The sequence below is a fragment of the Leucopleurus acutus genome (genome assembly GCF_964270905.1).
Source record: "Leucopleurus acutus genome assembly, chromosome: 4".
Taxonomy (NCBI): Eukaryota; Metazoa; Chordata; class Mammalia; order Artiodactyla; family Delphinidae; genus Leucopleurus; species Leucopleurus acutus.
In genome coordinates, this window is record NC_139146.1 from 120,825,266 (window position 1) to 120,839,843 (window position 14,578).

General features: G+C 39.9%; 1 protein-coding gene across 1 annotated transcript; it reads left to right on the plus strand.

The window, feature by feature from the left end:
• Positions 1-13,076: 13,076 nt before the first annotated feature.
• Positions 13,077-13,778, plus strand: LOC309961404 (protein FAM204A-like; the record flags this gene model as incomplete). The annotated part of the gene is given in 2 exon segments (XM_082838610.1): positions 13,077-13,109; positions 13,113-13,778. Coding segments are annotated over 2 exon segments (669 nt in total). The 3' UTR covers positions 13,749-13,778.
• Between the last annotated feature and the right edge of the window lie 800 nt (positions 13,779-14,578).

The window sequence follows — 14,578 nt, forward strand, 5'->3', positions numbered from 1 at the left end:
TGAACCCCAGGAGCTGTGCAAACAAAGAATAGAAAGGGAAATTTCTCCATGTAGCCTCAGAGCAGCGGATAAAATCTCCACAATCAACTTGATGTACACTGCATCTATGGAATACCTAAATAAACAACGAATCATCCCAAATTGAGGCAGTGGACCATCAAACTCCAGTGCTGGACACCTTATGCCAAACAACTACTAAGACAGGAACACAACCCCACCCATTAGCAGAGAGTCTGCTTAAAATCATACTAACTTCACAAACAGCCCAAAACACACCACTGGACACTGTCCTGCCCACAAAAAAGACAAGATTCAGCCTCATCCACCAGAACACAGGCACTAGTCCCCTCCATAAGGAAGCCTACACAACCCAATGAAACAATGTCACCCACTGGGGGCAGACACCAAAAACAATGGGAACTACGAACCTGCAGTCTGCAAAAAGGAGACCCCCCCAAAAAAGTAAGTTAAGCAAAATGAGAAGACAGAGAAAAATGCAGCAGATGAAGGAACAAGGTAAAAACCCACCAGACCAAACAAATGAAGAGGAAATAGGCAGTCCACCTGAAAAGAATTCAGAGTAATGATAGTACAGTTGACCCAAAATCTTCGAAATAGAATGGGGGAAGTACAAGAAATGTTTAACAAGGAACTAGAAGAACTAAAGAGCAAACAAACAAACATGAACAACACAATAAATGAAACTAAAAATTCTCTAGAAGGAAACAATAGCAGAATACCTGAGGCAGAAGAACGGAGAAGTGACCTAGGAAATAAAATAGTGGAAATAACTACTGCAGAGCAGAATAAAGAAAAAAGGATGAACAGAATTGAGGACAGTCTCAGCGACCTCTGGGACAACATTAAACACACCAACATTCAAATTATAGGGACCCCAGAAGAAGAAGAGAAAAAGAAAGGGAATGAGAAAATATTTGAAGAGATTACAGTTGAAAAGTTCCCTACTATGGGAAAGGAAATAGTCAATCAAGTCAAGAAACCACAGAGAGGCCCATACAGTATAAATCCAAGGAGAAACACACAAAGACACATATCAATCAAACTATCAAAAATTAAATACAAAAAAAATATTAAAAGCAGCAAGGGAAAAGCAACAAATAACACTAAAGGGAATCACCAAATGGTTAACAGCTGATCTTTCAGCACAAACTCTACAAGCCAGAGGGAGTGGTAAGACATACTTAAAGTGATGACAGGGGAAAACCTACAACCAAGATTACTCAACCCAGCAAGGATCTCATTCAGATTTGACAGGTAAATTAAAATGTTCACAGACAAGCAAAAGCTAAGAGAATTAGCACCACCAAACCAGCTTTACAACAAATGCTAAAGGAACTTCTCTACACAGGAAACACAACAGAAGGAAATGACCTACAATAACAAACCCAAAACAATTAAGAAAATGGTAATAGGAACATACATATTGATAATTACCTTAAATGTAAACAGATTAAATGCTCCAACCAAAAGACATAGACTGGCTGAATGGATACAAACACAAGAACCATATATATGCTGTCTACAAGAGACCCACTTCAGACCTAGGGACACATACAGACTGAAAGTGAGGGGATGGAAAAAGATATTCCATGCAAATGGAAATCAAAAGAAAACTGGAGTAGCAATACTCATATCAGACAAAATAGAATTTAAAATAAACACTATTACAAGAGATAAAGAAGGACACTACATAATGATCAAGAGATCAACCCAAGAGGAGATATAACAATTCTAAATATTTATGCACCCAACATAGGAGCACCTCAATACATAAGGCAAATGCTAAAAGCCATAAAAGGGGAAATCGACAGTAACACAATAATAGTAGGGGACTTTAAACCCACTTTCACCGATGGACAGATCAACCAAAATGAAAACAAATAAGGAAACACAAGTTTTAAATGATACATTAAACAAGATAGACTTAATTGTTATTTATAAGACATTCCATCCAAAAACAACAGAATACACTTTCTTCTCAAGTGCTCATGGAACATTCTCCAGGATAGATAATACCTTGAGTTACAAATCAAGCCATGGTTAATTTAACAAAATTAAAATCGTATCAAGTATCTTTTCCGACCACAATGCTATGAGACTAGATATAAATTACAGAAAAAATCTGTAAAAAATAAAAACACATGGAGGCTAAACAATACGCTACTAAATATCCAAGAGATCACTGAAGAAATCAAAGAAGAAATCAAAAAATACCTAGAAAGAAATGACAATGTAAACACGACAACCCAAAACCTATGGGATGCAGAAAAAGCAGTTCTAAGAGGGAAGTTTATAACAAATACATTCCTGCCTCAAGAAACAAGAAAAATCTCAAATAAACAACTTAAACTTACACCTAAAGCAACTGGAGAAAGAAGAACAAAAAAAAAAACCCTAAAGTTAGCAGAAGGAAAGAAATCATAAATACCAGATCAGAAATAAATGAAAAAGAAATGAAGGGGGCTTCCCTGGTGGCGCAGTGGTTGAGAGTCCACCTGCTGATGCGGGGGACACGGGTTCATGCCCGGGTCTGGGAAGATCCCACATGCCACAGAGCGGCTGGACCCGTGAGCCATGGCCTCTGAGCCTGCGCGTCTGGAGCCTGTGCTCCGCAATGGGAGAGGCCACAACAGTGAGAGGCCCGTGAAACGCAAAAAAAAAAAAAAGAAAAGAAAAAAAGAAAAAAAAAAAGAAATGAAGGAAACAATGGCAAAGATCAATAAAACTACAAGCTGGTTCTTTGAGAAGATAAGCAAAATTGATAAACCATTTCCAGACTCATCAAGAAAAAAAGGAAAAAGACTCAAATCAATACAATAGAAATGAAAACAGAGAAGTAACAACTAACACTGCAGAAATACAAAGAATCAGGATGGATAACTACAAGCAATTATATGCCAATAAAACAGACAACCTGGAAGAAATGAACAATATCTTAGAAAAGCACAACCTTCTGAGACTGAACCAGGAAGAAATAGAATATATAAACAGACCAATCACAAGCACTGAAATTCAAACTGTGATTAAAAATCTTCCAACAGAGTTCCGGGAAGATGGCGGAAGAGTAAGACGCGGAGATCACCTTCCTCTCCACAGATACACCAGAAATACATCTACGCGTGGAACAACTCCTACGGAGCACCTACTGAACGCTGGCAGAAGACCTCAGACCTCCCAAAAGGCAAGGAACCCCCCACGTACCTGGTTAGGGCAAAAGAAAAAACTAAACAGAGACAAAAGAATAGGGACGGGTCCTGCACCAGCGGGAGAGAGCTGTGAAGGAGGAAAAGTGTCCACACACTAGGAGCCCCTTCGCGGGTGGAGACTTCGGGAGGCGGAGTGGGGGAGCTTGGGAGCCGCGGAGGAGAGCACAGCAACAGGGGTGCGGAGGGCAAAGCGGAGAGATTCCAGCGCAGAGGATCGGGCCGACCGGCACTCACCAGCCGAGAGGCTTGTCTGCTCGCCCGCCGGGGCGGGCGGGACTGGGAGCTGAGGCTCCGGCTTTTGTCGGAGCGCCGGGAGAGGACTGAGGTTGGCGGCGTGAACACAGCCTGCAGGGCGTTGGTGCGCCGCGGCTGGCCGGGAGAGAGTCTGGGGAGGGGTCTGGACCTGCCGAAGAGGCAAGAGACTTTTACGTCCCTCTTTGTTTCCTGGTGCACGAGGAGGGGGGATTGGGAACGCTGCTTGGGAGAGCTCCGGAGACGGGCGCGAGCCGCGGCTAAGAGTGCGGAGCCCAGAGACGGACATGGGACGCTAAGGCCGCTGCTGCCGCCGCCAGGAGGCCTGTGTGCGAGCGCAGGTCACTAGCCACACGCCCTTCCGGGGAGCCTGTGCAGCCCGCCGCTGCCGGGGTCCCGGGATCCGGGACGGCTCCCCCGGGAGAGCGCACGGCGCGCCTCAGGCTGCAGCGTCACACCGGCCTCTGCCGCTGCAGGCCCGCCCTACACTCTGTGACCCTCCCTACCCCCCGGCCTGGGTGAGCCAGAGCCTCCGAATCAGCGGCTCCTTTAACCCCGTCCTGTCTGAGCAAAGAACAGACGCCCTCCGGCGACCTACACGCACAGGCGGGGCCAAATCCAAAGCTGAGGCCCTGGGAGCTGTGAGAACAAAGAAGAGAAAGGGAAATCTCTTCCAGCAGCCTCAGAAGCAGCGGATTAAAGCTCCACAATCAACTTGATATACCCTGCATCTGTGGAATACCTGAATAGACAACGAATCATCCCAAATTAAGGAGCCCTGTGGATGAAAGGCTCTTGGTGCTGCAGCCAGGACTCAGTGCTGTGCCTCTGAGGTGGGAGAGCCAACTTCAGGACACTGGTCCACAAGAGGCCTCCCAGCTGCACATAATATCAAACAGCAAAAATCTCCGAGAGATCTCCATCTCAACGCCAGCACCCAGCTTCACTCAACGACCAGCAAGCTACAGTGCTGGACATCCTATGCCAAACAACTAGCAAGACAGGAACACAACCCCACCCATTAGCAGAGAGGCTGCCCAAAATCATAATAAGTCTACAGACACCCCAAAACACACCACCAGACGTGGACCTGCCCACCAGAAAGACAAGATCCAGCCTCATACACCAGAACACAGGCACTAGTACCCTCCACCAGGAAGCCTACACAACCCACTGAACCAACCTTAGCCACTGGGGACAGACTCAAAAAACAACAGGAACTACGAACCTTCAGCCTGCAAAAAAAAAAAAAAGAGACCCCAAACACAGTAAGATAAGCAAAATGAAAAGACAGAAAAACACACAGCAGATGAAGGAGCAAGATAAAAACCCACCAGACCTAACAAATGAAGAGGAAATAAGCAGTCTACCTGAAAAAGAATTCAGAATAATGATAGTAAGGTTGATCCGAAATCTTGGAGATAGAATGGACAATAGAATGGACAAATTGCAAGAATCAGTTAACAAGGACCTAGAAGAACTAAAGATGAAACAAGCAACGATGAACAACACAATAAATGAAATTAAAAGTACTCTAGATGGGATCAATAGCAGAATAACTGAGGCAGAAGAACGGATAAGTGACCTGGAAGATAAAATAGTGGAAATAACTACTGCAGAGCAGAATAAAGAAAAAAGAATGAAAAGAACTGAGGACAGTCTCAGAGACCTCTGGGACAACATTAAACGCACCAACATTCGAATTATAGGGGTTCCAGAAGAAGAAGAGAAAAAGAAAGGGACTGAGAAAATATTTGAAGAGATTATAGTTGAAAACTTCCCTAATATGGGAAAGGAAATAGTTAATCAAGTCCAGGAAGCACAGAGAGTCCCATACAGGATAAATCCAAGGAGAAATACGCCAAGACACATATTAATCAAACTGTCAAAAATTAAATACAAAGAAAACATATTAAAAGCAGCAAGGGAAAAACAACAAATAACACACAAGGGAATCCCCATAAGGTTAACAGCTGATCTTTCAGCAGAAACTCTGCAAGCCAGAAGGGAGTGGCAGGACATATTGAAAGTGTTGAAGGAGAAAAACCTGCAACCAAGATTACTCTACCCAGCAAGGATCTCATTCAGATTTGATGGAGAAATTAAAACCTTTACAGACAAGCAAAAGCTGAGAGAGTTCAGCACCACCAAACCACCTCTACAACAACTGCTAAAGGAACTTCTCTAGGCAAGAAACACAAAAGAAGGAAAGGACCTACAATAACAAACCCAAAACAATGAAGTAAATGGGAATAGGAACACACATATCGATAATTACCTTAAATGTAAATGGACTAAATGCTCCCACCAAAAGACACAGATTGGCTGAATGGATACAAAAACAAGACCCATATATTTGCTGTCTACAAGAGACCCACTTCAGACCTAGAGACACATACAGACTGAAAGTAAGGGGATGGAAAAAGGTATTTCATGCAAGTGGAAACCAAAAGAAAGCTGGAGTAGCAATTCTCATATCAGACAAAATAGACTTTAAAACAAAGACTATTAGAAGAGACAAAGAAGGACACTACATAATGATCAAGGGATCAATCCAAGAGGAAGATATAACAATTGTAAATATTTATGCACCCAACATAGGTGCACCTCAATACATAAGGCAAATACTGACAACCATAAAAGGGGAAATCGACAGTAACACATTCATAGTAGGGGACTTTAACACCCCACTTTCACCAATGGACAGATCATCCAAAATGAAAATAAATAAGAAAACACAAGCTTTAAATGATACATTAAACGAGATGGAGTTAATTGATATTTATAGGACATTCCATCCAAAAACAACACAATACACATTTTTCTCAAGTGCTCATGGAACATTCTCCAGGATAGATCATATCTTGGGTCACAAATCAAGCCTTGGTAAATTTAAGAAAATTGAAATTGTATCAAGTATCTTTTCTGACCACAACGCCATGAGACTAGATATCAATTACAGGAAAAGATCTGTAAAAAATACAAACACATGGAGGCTAAACAATACACTACTTAATAATGAAGATATCACTGAAGAAATCAAAGAGGAAATCAAAAAATACCTAGAAACAAATGACAATGGAGACACGACGACCCAAAACCTGTGGGATGCAGCAAAAGCAGTTCTAAGGGGGAAGTTTATAGCAATACAAGCCCACCTTAAGAAGCAGGAAGCATCTCGAATAAACAACCTAACCTTGCACCTCAAGCAATTAGAGAAAGAAGAACAAAAAAACCCCAAAGCTAGCAGAAGGAAAGAAATCATAAAAATCAGATCAGAAATAAATGAAAAAGAAATGAAGGAAACAATAGCAAAGATCAATAAAACTAAAAGCTGGTTCTTTGAGAAGATAAACAAAATAGATAAACCACTAGCCAGACTCATCAAGAAAAAAAGGGAGAAGACCCAAATCAATAGAATTAGAAATGAAAAAGGAGAGGTAACAACTGACACTGCAGAAATAAAAGAGATCATGAGAGATTACTACAAGCAACTCTATGCCAATAAAATGGACAATCTGGAAGAAATGGACAAATTCTTAGAAAGGCACAACCTGCCAAGACTGAATCAGGAAGAAATAGAAAATATGAACAGACCAATCATAAGCACTGAAATTGAAACTGTGATTAAAAATCTTCCAACAAAGAAAAGCCCAGGACGAGATGGCTTCACAGGCGAATTCTATCAAACATTTAGAGAAGAGCTAACACCTATCCTTCTCAAACTCTTCCAAAATATAGCAGAGGGAGGACCACTCCCAAACTCCTTCTACGAGGCCACCATCACCTTGATACCAAAACCAGACAAGGATGTCACAAAGAAAGAAAACTACAGGCCAATATCACTGATGAACATAGATGCAAAAATCCTCAACAAAATACTAGCAAACAGAATCCAACAGCACATTAAAAAGATCATACACCATGATCAAGTGGGGTTTATTCCAGGAATGCAAGGATTCTTCAATATACGCAAATCTATCAATGTGATAAACCATATTAACAAACTGAAGGAGAAAAACCATATGATCATCTCAATAGATGCAGAGAAAGCTTTTGACAAAATTCAACACCCATTTATGATAAAAACCCTGCAGAAAGTAGGCATAGAGGGAACTTTCCTCAACATAATAAAGGCCATATATGACATCATCCTCAATGGTGAAAAACTGAAAGCATTTCCACTAAGATCAGGAACAAGACAAGGTTGCCCACTCTCACCACTCTTATTCAACATAGTTTTGGAAGTTTTAGCCACAGCAATCAGAGAAGAAAAGGAAATAAAAGGAATCCAAATCGGAAAAGAAGAAGTAAAGCTGTCACTGTTTGCAGATGACATGATCCTATACATAGAGAACCCTAAAGATGCTACCAGAAAACTACTAGAGCTAATCAATGAATTTGGTAAAGTGGCAGGATACAAAATTAATGCACAGAAATCTCTGGCATTCCTATATACTAATGATGAAAAATCTGAAAGTGAAATCAAGAAAACACTCCCATTTACCATTGCAACAAAAAGAATAAAATATCTAGGAATAAACCTACCTAAGGAGACAAAAGATCTGTATGCAGAAAATTATAAGACACTGATGAAAGAAATTAAAGATGATACAAATAGATGGAGAGATATACCATGTTCTTGGATTGGAAGAATCAACATTGTGAAAATGACTCTACTACCGAAAGCAATCTATAGATTCAATGCAATCCCTATCAAACTACCACTGGCATTTTTCACAGAACTAGAACAAAAAATTTTGCAATTTGTATGGAAACACAAAAGACCCCGAATAGCCAAAGCAATCTTGAGAACAAAAGAAGGAACTGGAGGAATCAGGCTCCCAGACTTCAGACTATACTACAAAGCTACAGTTATCAAGACGGTATGGTACTGGCACAAAAACAGAAAGATAGATCAATGGAACAGGATAGAAAGCCCAGAGATAAACCCACGCACATATGGTCACCTTATCTTTGACAAAGGAGGCAGAAATGTACAGTGGAGAAAGGACAGCCTATTCAATAAGTGGTGCTGGGAAAACTGGACAGCTACATGTAAAAGTATGAAATTAGATCACTCCCTAACACCGTACACAAAAATAAGCTCAAAATGGATTAAAGACCTAAATGTAAGGCCAGAAACTATCAAACTCTTAGAGGAAAACATAGGCAGAACACTCTATGACATAAATCACAGCAAGGTCCTTTTTGACCCACCTCCTAGAGAAATGGAAATAAAAACAAGAGTAAACAAATGGGACCTAATGAAACTTAAAAGCTTTTGCGCAGCAAAGGAAACCATAAAGAAGACCAAAAGACAACCCTCAGAATGGGAGAAAATATTTGCAACTGAAGCAACTGACAAAGGATTGATCTCCAAAATTTATAAGCAGCTCATGCAGCTTAATAACAAAAAACCAAACAACCCAATCCAAAAATGGGCAGAAGACCTAAATAGACATTTCTCCAAAGAAGATATACAGAGTGCCAACAAACACATGAAAGAATGCTCAACATCACTAATCATGAGAGAAATGCAAATCAAAACTACAATGAGATATCATCTCACACCAGTCAGAATGGCCATCATCAAAAAATCTAGAAACAATAAATGCTGGAGAGGGTGTGGAGAAAAGGGAACCCTCTTACACTGTTGGTGGGAATGTAAATTGATACAGCCACTGTGGAGAACAGTATGGAGGTTCCTTAAAAAGCTACAAATAGAACTACCATATGACCCAGCAATCCCACTACTGGGCATATACCCTGAGAAAACCATAATTCAAAAAGAGTCATGTACCAAAATGTTCATTGCAGCTCTATTCACAATAGCCCAGAGATGGAAACAACCTAAGTGTCCATCATCGGATGAATGGATAAAGAAGATGTGGCACATATATACAATGGAATATTACTCAGCCATAAAAAGAGACGAAATTGAGCTATTTGTAATGAGGTGGATAGACCTAGAGTCTGTCATACAGAGTGAAGTAAGTCAGAAAGAGAGAGACAAATACCGTATGCTAACACATATATATGGAATTTAAAAAAAAAAATGTCATGAAAAACCTAGGGGTGAAACAGGAATAAAGACACAGACTTACTAGAGAATGGACTTGAGGCTATGGGGAGGGGGAAGGGTAAACGGTGACAAAGCGATAAAGAGGCATGGACATATATACACTACCAAACGTAAGGTAGATAGCTAGTGGGAAGCAGCCGCATAGCACAGGGAGATCAGCTCGGTGCTTTGTGACCGCCTGGAGGGGTGGGATAGGGAGGGTGGGAGGGAGGGAGACGCAAGCGGGAAGAGATATGGGAATATATGTATATATATAACTGATTCATTTTGTTGTGAAGCTGAAACTAACATACCATTGTAAAGCAATTATACTCCAATAAAGATGTTAAAAAAAAAAATATCCCTGAAAAAATGAAGGCAAAATAAAGACAATTTTAGATTAAAAAAAAAAAAAATCTTCCAACAAACAAAAGCCCAGGACCAGATGGCTTCACAGGCAAATTCTATCAAACATTTAGAGAAAAGCCAACAGCTATCCTTCTCAAACTCTTCCAAAATATAGAAGAGAGAGGAACACTCCCAAACTCATTCTATGAGGTCACCATCACCCTGATACCAAAACCAGACAAAGATGTCACAAAAAAAAACAAAACTACAGGCCAATAACACTGATAATCATAGATGCAAAAATCCTCAACATAATACTAGCAAACAGAATCAAGCAGCCCATTAAAAGGATCATACACCATGATTAATTGGTGTTTATCCCAGGGATGCAAGGATTCTTCAAAATATGCAAATCAATCAATGTGATACACCATATTAACAAAGTGAAGGATAAAAACCATATGATCATCTCAATAGATGCAGAAAAAGCTTTCGACAAAATTCAACACCCATTTATGATAAAAACGCTCCAGAATGTAGGCATAAGGGAACTTACCTCAGCACAATAAGGCCATATATCACAAACACACAGCAAACATCATTCTCAATGGTGAAAAACTGAAACCATTTCCACTAAGATCAGGAAAAAGACAAGGTTGCCCACTCTCACTGCTATTATTCAACATAGTTTTGGAAGTTTTATCCACAGCAATCAGAGAAGAGAAAGAAATATAGAGAATCCAAATCAGAAAAGAAGAAGTGAAGCTGTCACTGTTTGCAGATGACATGATACTATACATAGAGAATCCTAAAGACGCTACCAGAAAACTACTAGAGCTAATCAATGAATTTGGTAAAGTAGCAGGATGCAAAATTACTGCACAGAAATCTCTTGCATTCCTATACACTAATGATGAAAAATCTGAAAGAGGAATTAAAGAAACACTCCCATTTACCACTGCAACAGAAAGAATAAAATACCTAGGAATAAACCTACCTAAGGACACAAAAGACCTGTATGCAGAAAACTATAAGACACTGATGAAAGAAATTAAAGATGATACAAACAGATGGAGAGATATGCCATGTTCTTGGAATGGAAGAATCAACATTGTTAAAATGACTATACTACCCAGAGCAATCTACAGATTCAATGCAATCCCTATCATATTACTGATGGCATTTTTCACAGAAGCAGAACAAAAAATTTCACATTGTGTATGGTAACACGTAAGACCCTGAATAGCCAAAGCAATCTTTGGGAAAGAAAAACTGAGCTGGAGGAATCAGGCTCCCTGACTCAGACTATACTACAAAGCTATAGTAATCAAGACAGTCTGGTACTGTCACAAAAACAGAAATATAGATCAATGGAACAGGATAGAAAGCCCAGAGAGAAATCCATGCACATATGGTCACCTTATTTTTGATAAAGGAGGCAAGAATATACAATGGAGAAAAGACAGCCTCTTTTCTGGGAAAACTGGGCAGCTATGTGTAAAAGAATGAAATTAGAACACTCCCTAACAACATACACAAAAATAAACTCAAAATGAATTAAAGACCTAAATGTAAGGCCAGAAACTATCAAACTCTTAGAGGAAAACATAGGCAGAACATAGAGGGGTGGGATGGGGAGGGTGGGAGGGAGATGCAAGTGGGAGGGGATATGGGGATATATGTATATGTAATGCTGATTCACTTTGTTATACAGCAGCAACTAACACAGCAATGTAAAGCAATTATGCTTCAATAAAGATGTTTAAAAAAAGAAAAAGAAAAAGAAAACAACCTGGGGAGTTCCCTGGCAGTCCAGTGGTTAGGACTCTGTGATTCCACTGCCCGGGGCCTGCGTTTGATCCCTGGTTGGGGAGCTAAGATCCTGCAAGCAGTGCAGCCAATTTAAATAAATAAATAAACAAATAAAGTGAACACATGTCCCTAGCCTTTAAAAAATATATGAATGAAACTCCTGATTATGAAAAATTGAACCTTTGAAATGAGAAATTTCAAAGAATGAATGTCAAAAACTCTATTGACAGATGAATGGATAAAGATGTGGTACATATATATAATGGAATATTACTCAGCCATAAAAAGGAAAAAAATTGGGTCGTTTGTAGAGACGTGGATGGATCTAGAGACTATCATACACAGTGAAGTAAGTCATAAAGAGAAAAACAAATATCGTATATTAACACATATATGTGGAATCTAGAAAAATGGTACAGATGAACCAGTTTGCAGGGCAGAAATTGAGACACAGATGTAGAGAACAAACGTATGGACACCAAGCAGGGAAAGCGGCAGGGGGTGGTGGTGGTGGTGTGATGAATTGGAAGATTGGGATTGACATGTATACACTGATGTGTATAAAGTGTATGACTAATAAGAACCTGCTGTATAAAAAATAAATTAAATTAAATTTAAAAAAAAAGTCGAAAACTTCACTGACCTGTGAGGCCCATGGGATTTCACCTACTACTTTCCCCTCTTGCCCCAGGCCTCAGGGACTTTGTGCTGACTGCTCCCTCTGCCTGGAGCACACTGTCCAGATTCTGTCTGACTTGCTCTCTCACTCCCTCAAGTCTGTGCTCAAACGTCCCCTTCTCACGGAGGGCCTCCCTGGCTATCCCATGTAAACCCATATTCTCTGACCGACATAATCTCCTTCCCTGCTTTATATTTCACCATAAAATTTTTCACCATCTAACTTGCTCTACTTTTAATGTATGTGTTTTGGGGGGAGGTATTTGGTCAATTTTGCTTACTACCCTATAACCTTCATGAGGGCAAAGATTTTTTTCCCTGTGTTCACCACTGTCTCCCTAACATCTACTGCAGTTTCTGGCACATAGTAAGTGCTCAAAGAATATTTGTCAAATGAATAGTTTAGAAAAATAACTCTGGCTCCAATGTATATTATTTGTCTATTATGACACAAAAGAAATAGAAAAGATACGATATAATGTATCTCTTCGTATTATACCTTCTGGCATCAATATATATCTTCATATTAGTAGTTGTATGTTCTCAGCATTTCCTTCCTCCTTTTCTCTCTTACTAATAACCCAAAGACTATTTTTGCCCTCCCCTGATCAACACAGAAACCAAAACAAAGACTCAAAGTATTAACAGGGGTCTTAAGATGGCTGCTGGACGGCCAGCTATGGACCGCAGAAAAGATGTGGAGTGGGCTGCTACCTCCTGGCCTAAATTAAAGTGATGTTGAGTTGAATTCTGATGATGAAGCCACAGTAGAGAGCTCTGAACTTAACTTACAAGAAGGTAAAGAAGATGGGACCATTACAAACACAGAGGTCTCAGATATCCCTACAGATGGACCAAAAACTGAAGCAGAGGCAAATGTAAATGCATATGAAGAGTGTCCCTCTGGAATTCCCTTAAATATGTGGAATAAATTTCAAGAACTGCATACAAAACATTCTGAACAGAAAACCTCAACTTCAAGATCCAGAAAGAAAAAAAGAAAACGCTCCAGAAAAGGTAAATTGAAGAATGAAGAAGAATCTCAAAGTGAACAGTCCTCAAGTGAAACCCAGTGGAAGGAGCTTACTCAGTATTTTGGAGTCAGCGATAGGTTTGACTCCCCTGTTAAAAGGAAAAAAATTGCAAAGTCGGGCCTTGAAAAGAGCATAGACCAGGCTGTGGAAGAGTGGAACATTGAGAAGGCTGTGGAACTCAGCAATCAGGTAGCTACTCGAGAGCTTGGTGCAAAAATTGCCAAAGTGATTGCCTGCCACAACTTTGTAAAAGCCAAAAAGGATGCTGAAAATTCACGGGCTGCTGAAAAAAAGAAGAAACTTGCCTGGGGGTTTGAAGCAAAGAAGAGGTGAGAAACCAAAAGCAACATGGGATATATGTGACTTGCCAGAGTTCTTCAAGACCTTTGAGATTTCACTTGAGTCTTCAGTTGCTTAATTTACTGAAAAGATTTTCCTGTTCATGTTAACTATGTCGGGAAACTGATGGAAATAGAAAAAGATAAGCATAAAATTTGGAAGTTGATTATCAAAAAAAAAAGTATTAACGGAAATGCAAAACAGAAAATTCAGTTGCAATGCACACTTTTTTTCTTCCTGCTCCTAAAGATTAGTTAAGGCCATATTTGTGGGAAGCAGAGAAGAATGTTCAGTAGTGACTAACTAAAAAAGAAGGAAGGGCTGAGGCCTCAGAAGTAGGAGGGAAGAACAGGACCATCTGAAGGAGCACCAAGAAGCTAAAAGGAGCCAACCCTGGGTGGCCCTACACTGCACACTTTGCCCTAAACAGAGAAATGGACTCTTTTTGTGAGGTAGGACATGAAGAAAAGCTTCACGCTTCTGATAAAATGGAACCGAACAGAACCACGTAGGAATTTCCCTAATAGATGAGATTTTTTTTAAACGAGAAAAATTAAAGAGCAGTACTGACTGGTGAGCATAGAACTGGAATGCAAACATAATTTTCTTTGCCTATAAGCTATTTAATGGCACAAGGAATCTCATGCCAAAGGCTTGGATAAGACAAGGGACCTAATCCACTCTAAGAAGAAAAGCACAGTCAAATTCTCATTAAAGTTAGAATTTTTAATAATTCCTACTATCATTTTTCTTCAATAACAAGAACTTCTTATATCTTAGTCATTTGGTGACTCTGAATGTGCAATTCTGATTATTCCTTAGAA